This window comes from Olea europaea, chromosome 12, assembly GCF_002742605.1.
Source record: "Olea europaea var. sylvestris chromosome 12, O_europaea_v1, whole genome shotgun sequence".
Classification (NCBI taxonomy): Eukaryota; Viridiplantae; Streptophyta; class Magnoliopsida; order Lamiales; family Oleaceae; genus Olea; species Olea europaea.
In genome coordinates, this window is record NC_036248.1 from 31,013,347 (window position 1) to 31,022,467 (window position 9,121).

General features: G+C 35.4%; 1 protein-coding gene across 1 annotated transcript; it reads left to right on the forward strand.

Annotated features, from left to right (window-relative positions):
- The first annotated feature begins 928 nt into the window (after positions 1-928).
- LOC111406389 lies at positions 929-8,190 on the forward strand. The gene is made up of 5 exons (XM_023035819.1): positions 929-1,988; positions 5,194-5,549; positions 5,624-5,873; positions 6,301-6,592; positions 7,845-8,190. Exons 1-5 carry the CDS (start codon positions 1,365-1,367, stop codon positions 7,880-7,882), a joined length of 1,560 nt encoding a protein of 519 aa, XP_022891587.1. The 5' UTR covers positions 929-1,364; the 3' UTR covers positions 7,883-8,190.
- Positions 8,191-9,121: the final 931 nt, after the last annotated feature.

Genomic DNA, 9,121 nt, shown 5'->3' on the forward strand with positions numbered 1-9,121 from the left:
TTTAACTTAAATTAAAATCTGAATTTTAATCAATACCCGACATGGGCTAAGAACTGAACTAGGATACCTCGACTTTTGATTTTAAAAAGCGAAACCCATTAAATTTTAATTGAAACCCAATCGAATTGAATAACTAGGTTCAATTCTAATTCAATGACAATGTTTATAGATAGAAAAAGTTAAATAAAAATGCTCGCCACACAATATTGTCATTGTGAGTTTTATATTCTAATTTAGAGAAACAAATTATTCACGAAATAACTCGTTATTAACACGATAGAAGTAACCAAAACTATTAATTAGACATGTAAAGTAGATCTTTAATGAAATAAAATGAACGGCAGATGAAGGAATCACTGACATAAGGTCCTAATCCACACACTTTGGTGCAATATCTAGTGGACATGTAATAGGATCCATTTACATTTCTTCCACTACGATTGATTGAGTGCCCTCTTTCTTTCTCATGGAATGTAAACAAAAGTGCCAATGGCACTCTAAGAGGACCAAATTACTCTTGAACTAACACATAATGAATATTATGATTGAACTATGACATATCAATTAAGTCGCATTGATTGTGTCATTGATCAAGTATCATTTCAAATATACGCTTAGGACCAATTTCTATTTTTGCTTCTTCTTGTTGAAAAGCTTTCTTTGTTCATTTTATTCTAAAAAATCTTTTAACCAAACAAAATACTTTCAAAAAATTATCTAAACTTGTTCAAAAACAATTTCTAAACCTCAGAATAAGCTTTTAACTTTTCAAAACTCTTACCAAATGAGCCCTCAATAGTACTATGAATTCAAACTAAAGAGTTCGACGACCTCGACCCATGACATGTCGTATTAGTAGGGACAAACTGTATCTATATATTTAGTTATGTTGACTAAGCTTACTTCATAACTCTAATTGCAAATCAAGCGTAACCCTATATTAAAGGCATGTTGTAACTCTTGCACGCTAATTCCAATCGCGTGGATACTGAAACTTCTTAGCATGAAGAATGATGCCACCTTGAAATTTCACAAGTCGACTTTTCTCACCTTGTTCTTCCGAAGAGCGTTAAGGTCTTATCTACATAATTTTCAACCTTTTGCAATCTTTCGTGTGTATGAAGGTACAAAGATGTCTGAATATGATCAACATATATACTCCAAATAAATCTTTGTTTCACAATTATAATAATTATCCCATCTCTCTCAGACAAAGACTCTTTCCACCCCTCTATATCTATATCCAGTCTGTTACTCTTCCAATTAAGTGTCATTTTGTACGGTTTTGAACACGAGCGAAGAATCCTTTTTTCGACTTTGTCTATCCGATTTCCGACCTGATAATTGAAAACTATCAAATAGTTATGGATTTCTTCAGAGAGGCTAAGGCTGTTAGACTCAGAAGCCACTTGAACAAATACCTAGTAGCCGATGATGATCAAGTATCCACTCGGCAGAGTAGAAATGGTGCAGCACGAAAAGCCCGGTGGCTAGTCGAGCAAGTCGACAACAACCCCCACGTCCTCCGCCTCAAAAGCTGCCACGGCAGGTACCTCACCGCCTCCGATGAGGCTTTCCTATTAGGCATGACAGGTCACAAAGTCCTCCAAACCCTGCAGGAAAACATCAAGGACATGAAAATTGAGTGGCAGCCTATAAGGGATGGATTTCAAGTAAGGTTAAGGGCCTGCGGAGGCACATATTTACGTGCGAATGGAGGCACGCCGCCTTGGAGGAATTCGATTACACATGATAGTCCTTATACTTCTTCTACACATAATTGGATTTTATGGGATGTAGAGGCCATTGAAATTCCCGAAAATGAGTCCTCGACACATTATTTATCGATGGTTTCGAGTTTTTCGTCGGTTTCGGATGAACTGTCAGGGTTGGACCTCGGGTCACCGGAATCGATACACTCCAGTTATTCTCCCTCCCCTAGATTACACTCTTGTTATTCTCCCTCCCCCAGATTATCTATGAAGAAGGTACGTTTTCGTCTGATACTTTATAAACATTATTATTTTTTCGACGACAAGTTTATTTTATTCTAGTATATAAGGTCAATGGTCTCGAGCAATTGTTTTTTAAGGATGTTTCCTAATTTGCATTGTCTATATACTTGTTGAAGCATGGCTTTTTTCATACCAAAAGTAAGGTCAGAAATATCAAATTTCTCCAAATGAAGAATTTATTTCTGCCAATTTTTATGGTTCCACCCAAAAGGGTTTCTTCTTACTTTTAATGAGGAAAAGAATAAGTAGAATAATCCATATTGAAGTTTGGACTTTGGGTAAAGCGCAGCAAGAACCCTTATTTTTTTTTTTTTTTTTTTTTACATACACATGGTAATATGGTATATTGCATCAATTGCACTTGACCAAGAAAAAGATTTTGAAAATTTTGATTCCCTCTATAGGTGTAGGTATTGGTATAGGATCACATTTAGGGATACCAACGAGTTGAGTCGAATCGACTTTCAAGTCAAAACTTGAAGCTCGAATTCGACTCGAGTAATAATGGTTCAGACTTTTTTTTGACCCGAGCTGAGCTTTTGCTCGATCAAAAAAATCTAGACTAGACAAGAACATTTGGCTCGATTGGATTTTTTTTAAAACTTTTTTTTGGATTTTGATAGTTGTACACCGGATTTGACACCCCAATGTACCGACCCCTCACAACAGGAGGGGGTCCATGACGAATTAACAAAATTGTGGACCCCCCTGTTGTGAGGGGATCGGTACACCAGGTTTTCAAATTCGATATCGAACTAGCAAGATCATTTTTTTTTAATTTTTTTTTTAAGAATTAGCTAGCCTGCAATAGTAGGTAGTGCATGCGAAAGGCTAGCTACCTGTTAAGGCAGCAGTATGTACCTTGTAGGCAGCAGCAGCTGTTGCCTACTGGTGCCGCCTTAACTGTTGCCTTAGGCAGCTTTGTTTTAAAAAAAAAAAAAAAAGGTTGAATCTCAATTTTGAGGGTCTCCACCGTTTTGTCCCTAGAATTTTGTGAGGGAGGTAAATCGTGGGATATGCTCCAGTAGGCCAGGGAACAAGAGCTGCCTGTACACTGTGCCAACAAGAAGTCAAATTTCATGTTTCAGAAATCGAACCCCCACACTGCGCCTGTCAACAAGGTGTGAGATAACCTTACTCCTGTCATTTGAACCACTATACTATACCCCGAGGTGCTAGCTTTGTTTTAATATATATTTTAAGTTTTGTAGGTAGTTGATTTAATTTTATTTTTTAAGGCTCGACTTGTTACGAGTTGAAAATTGCTCATGACATGGGTCGATCTGACGAGCCACACCGGTTTCTTGGGCTTGAATCGATGCTCCAAAATGGGGGTTTCATCGAGCCAAATTGACACCCTTTGTCACATTCGAAGCCGACTAGAATAAAATGCTTAACGAATAGTCTATTTTGGGTTTCAATCATCTCTCCTCTTTTTTTTTTTAAAAAGATCCCTAGTCCTTTTTTTTTTTTACGATCATTGAATGAAGGCGTGTGATAAACCTCACATTCACAAATCTCAATCACCGATTCTTCACATTTCTGGGTATGAAATTACCTTGGTCGAATCGTTAAAATATTATTTGCCTTTGCAAATATGAAATTGTCTCATTTCAACCGTCATAGTCGATGGAAAAATATTTTTTCAAGTCTACAAACGGAGTTTTAAATTAATTTCGAGTGTCGTAGGGAATAGGCTACTAAAATACATAGTATATATAATCGATGTAGGGATGTCAATGAGCCGAGCCCGAGCCTAAAATTTTAGGCTCGAGCTCAACTCGGTTAAAATGTTCGAGCTTTTTTACGAGCCCGAGCAGCCAAAAAATTTCGGCTCAAGCTTTTACGGGCCGAGCCGGGCAAGCTTGATTTTTTTTTCCCACCTTTAAAATTGCCTTTTTAAAGGTAGAAAACTTGGCATAATTCTACCTTGTTGCCTCTTTTTTTTTTTTTTTTTTTTTTTTTTTTAATAAGCTCGCTGGCCGGCTTGGGCTCGACCCGTGTCCCCAAAATGGGGCTCGGCCCGAGCCGCCGAGCCTTTTTGACATCTCTAAATCGATGACTACATTAAAATTATGAACCTTGACGCATGTGATCATGTGACAACATACGAACATATCCTTGTAGAAATCAAACTTTACCGAGTTAATTGTTCTAATGGTCACTGAAGTTAGGTTTATGTCTTTAATTGATCACTGAACTTTAAAATGTCAAGTTTTGGTCTCTAACTAAACTTAAGTCCATATCTTCGATTAGTCATTGAAATTTAAAATGTCGAGTTTTTGCTACTAACCTTTAAAAAAAAGTTTTACATTACTTATTGTAAACTTGACATTTTTCAAAATTCAATAATTATACTAATGAGTAACATATATCATTTTTTAAAGTTTAGTGGCCAAAATTCAACATTTTAAATTTCAGTGAGCAATCAAAGATATTGACTTAAGTTTAGCGATCAAAACTCGACATTTTAAACTTTACTGATTAATCAAATACATGGACTTAAGTTCGGTGACCATTGAAACAATTAATTCAACCTTTTCCAACCCATCCTAAATTGCCTAAAAAAACCCAACACTAAGGGTATGTTTGATACATGAAAATTTTCCCTATAAAATGGAAAATCAATTCCAACTTCTATTTTAAGGGTGTTTGATAGTTTTTCTTTTCCATGGAATTGCATTTCTTGGTTTCCTTGGAAAATGAATTTTTTTTTGGTTTTCATGGAAAACCAATTCTCACCTATATGATGGGAATAGGTTTTCTCGAGTATTGTAGCATTTTTTTTTTTTAACAATGAAAACAAATTCTAAGAATTATTGTAAAAAAATATTTTTCTCTAATTGACAATTTTCATGTAAAACAAAACCAAACGAATATTAAAAAATAGATGATTTTCTTGGTTAAATTTTTTTTTTTTTGACAATGAAAACAAATTTCATTTCCAATATTAATAAAATGCATTCCTTTAATTGACAATTTTCATATAAAGTAAAGCTAAACGAACACTAAAAAAATTTTTATTTCAACATTTTCCGCGTGAATAATTTACAATTCCAAACAAAATAATTTCTAAATAATTTAATTATTTAGGATTCGTTTTGTTTCCATTCAAATTCTATTTTTTCAATTAAACTGACCCTAATTCCTTCCTGTTCAAAAAATCTATCAATTAAAGAGCAATTTGAGCTTGACCACAAGAACCACCGCAATGGATCTGTTCCAAAACGCCAAGGCAGTGAGACTGAAAAGTGTGCACAGCAAGTATTTAATAGCAGAAGAAGACGAAGAATTAGTGACCCAACATCGGACTGGTTCATCAAAGAATGCAAAATGGACAGTAGAATTTGTCGAAAATTCGGACAACATAATCCGCCTCAAAAGCTGTTATAATAAGTACTTAACAGCATCAGACAAGCCATTTTTGCTGGGTATGACGGGGCGTAAGGTGTTGCAAACAATGCCTGGGAGGCTCGACTCTTCCGTCGAATGGGAACCCATTCTCCATGGCAGTTCTGTGAAACTCAAGACGAGGTAGTGTTAACCCGCCTAAAAATGTTTAAGCTATTAGAAAGGAGCTAGTGTATTCATTTAAATTTCTTGAACAGGTATGGGCAGTTTTTGAGGGCTAATGGCGGGTTGCCGCCGTGGAGAAACTCAGTTACACATGATATTCCTCATCGGACTGCGACCCAGGATTGGGTTTTCTGGGATGTGCATGTGGTGGAAATCTTGGTTATGTCGCCGACGGCGGCGTTGGCGCCGCCAGTTTTGACTGCTAACTTGGATTCTTTTGCTTCGGATTCTAGTTCACCGCCTACTCCTTCCTTAAATTCTGCCACCTTTTCTGGACCAGAGGTATTTCTTTAATCTTGTTTTGAGTGTTTATTTCTCATCTGGTCTCCAAATTGAAAACGAATAAGAAAATTAATCTAAAATAGGTATTCAGAGCTTGGAATTGGAAATGTAGAAATAAAAGATAAAAGTAAATTTAAGCAAGTTGTCGAATTTTGTAACAGCTACTTTTAAGTCTCACATTGCCCGTGAAAGGCCTGCTGTGGCTAAATAAGCATGTTAGGCAGTCTCCAATTACAAGTCGATGTTAAGGGTTAGTTCTAGTCGATGCAGTTTTAATACATGTTCAATCCAATGCTTTAATTAGATGCCACTGAAGTCGAAATAAGAATGTGAAAGAAATGATGCTTTTAATTACTCTGATTCGAGTTCGATAATTAGCTTCAGATCTCTTAGGATCCTGATTACATTTTGGGGGTTTCTTTTGCAGTCGAATGATTCTTTGATTAGTTCACCATTGAACTGGAGCGATGGCAGATTGATTTACTTTCATATAGCCAACGAATATGGGGAAATTGATGAAGGATTTGAGGAGCTCTGTACTACATTTAAGGGAAATGGCATTCGAGAATTGACGAAAAAGTTAGGGGAGGAATTGGGAGTTGATAATATTACTGTATGTACACGAAGTCCATTGAATGGAAAGCTTTACCCTCTTCATTTACAGCTTCCTCCCAATAATGCAACTATGCATATTGTTGTGATTCCGACCTCATCAGAAGGTAATCTTTTTCTCCGAATTAGTTAATGCTAGTTGATATTGTTACCATACATCTTTTCATATGCAATACAAAATAATTTTGATTCTACATTTAAGATATGCTAGTGGCAGCAACAGAGAATCTAATCTGGAGCTAGTTGTTTAACCCTTTGATCCATTGCAGTCCTTATTTTAGCACTCTGATCCAGTTTGTTTTTCAAAGATAGTAGTTTTCAAACACTTGCATCAGTCCATTTTATAATTTTGGCTCTTCGTATGTAGAATTATGAATATTCATTTCACTAAGGAAAATGTAACTTGTTTTAAGCTATTCACTGTTTGTTACATGGGGGTCGATCTGTGTTCCCAGTTTAAGATTTAGCACTAATCTGTTATCCCGTTTATGGTTAAGTCTTAATACCTAATTGTAGTATTTACAAGAGTGATAAGAGATAATAAAATCAGAAAACAAGCAAAACGTCTAACAGAGTCTTCTAAGATTCTTGTGTTGTTGGAATATTAGATGGATCTGTGGTTGAGGAGAAGTGACCGGTATAACTTTTGTGCTTGTTTTAAGTTTATTTTTTGCTTTCTTTCCACTTCATATCAGGGTATTCCATGTCTTGTATGAGCAAAATGCATCCTATATCTTTTATGCGATTGCTATGATTTAGTTTTTCATCGAGATTAGCGTGATTAGATTTTCTATTGTAAATCTTACTAGCATGCTTGCTACTGAGTTTTGGGGTGGTAGAATTTACTTGAAATCCCCAAACAAGTTTGAATTACTTTCTTTGATTTGTTTGCTTTACACACCGCCTTGTACTTGCTTTTTGATCAGAAATTCAATTACCAAAGGAGGGAATTTGATAGCCACAACCAAGTACCAATTTAGAGATGTTATTCTTCCAAAATCAAGCCACACATCTTATCTATTTTTCTCTTTATTTTGCCATACAAATTTGCGGGCATTCCATATGGTTTTTGGTGTAGTGGGAGGAATATGGAAGTTATGGGTTGTGGGAGGTTAAGTTTTAAATTTAATTTCCAACTTGTCCCTCCAAAACCCTTTTTCATGCAAAGAGAGTCGGGTCAACCCACAAGAGCAACCCATTTTCTTCCAACATCCATTGTTTCCACTTTGTTGAATACCCTTTTTACAGGTTGCCGGGTATCTGTTTTGTGATTTTGCATTTCACAATGTATTTTCTGCATCTTTATAAAATTTGTTTGGTTCTTTTACGTTTTCTTTCCTTCTTCTTTCTGTGCATCAGAATCTGGAGATTTGAAAACATCAAGAATGCCATTGTAGAAGGAACTTATAAACGGTACGAGTGCAGACTTCCCTGATGCTCGAGTTAGCTTCCAGAGCCTTTTCATCTCGATGTCGATGATAGTTGAACTCGTGAAGATTTTGTAAATACGTTCTATACAAACTACAATAGAGCTTCTTCAGTTTTCTTTCGTTCTTTATTCTTAAATCTTCTTTTTGATCTGTTTCGTTTTCCCTTTTTTTTTTGGCGTCTGTCTCTGAAATAACTTTGCTGTAAAAAATGTCTACCCATTTTGAGAATTGGGGTTTGAAGAGTTGAGTAAGTATAAACGAGGTCTTGCAAAGGATGGGAATGTATATGACACTAACATTTAAATTAAAAAAAAAAAATTGTTTAAATTCTAATAATTTCAAATATTTTAAGTTCAAAACTCACCTTCAATTATTTATGAAAATTGTGCATGATAAAAATAAGATAAAAACATATTGAAGACTCGTGCATCTTTATTTTCAAATAACAAACCTTTGTTACTATGCATTAATCACCGATCATCAAACCTTAGTTACATGTATAAAAACCACTTGACAAGGCTTTGGTGGGGTAGCGTGGGGGTCATATCAAACCTGTGTTTCTCAATCTTTCCTTATCAGTACGAAAGTTGGCAAAAAAATGAACTTCAAATTCCTGAGCAACATCCTGTTTCAAATTTTATGAAAGTTAAGTCATAAATATTTGACTGAAATAAAATGGAAAACAGTCGAATGTCGAAGCAAAAGCAAAAGATGATGTATACTTCCAAGTTCCAACTGATCAACATCAATCTTGGGCGAACTCAACATCAGCAAATTCTTCACAAACCCGGTGTTTCTGATGCTTGAAGGTCGTGCAAACCCAAAGTGATTTAGACTTGGATAACTTGTTTATACTACAGAAATGACTGGTGGGGTGGCTTTTTATACTGGTTGATTGCATATTTTTCCATGTTTTCTTCATTAAAAAATTGTTTCCGTGTCTAAGAATATGGTTGAGTTAAATGATGAATCGATTTAGTGATATGAATTTTATTGATTATAATGTTAATAGGCCTAATAAAGATTTTTGCTTAATTTCGACGTGCAAAACCAGTGATTCTGTAGCTTTATTATTTGTGGCTACTTTATTCCAATATTCTTGGCTTTCCACGATATCTGTAATTTACTCATTATCTAAAAAAAAAAAAAAAAAAAAAGGTTGAACGCCAACCTTGAAGGCCTCCACTGTTCCGTCTCTAGAGCTTT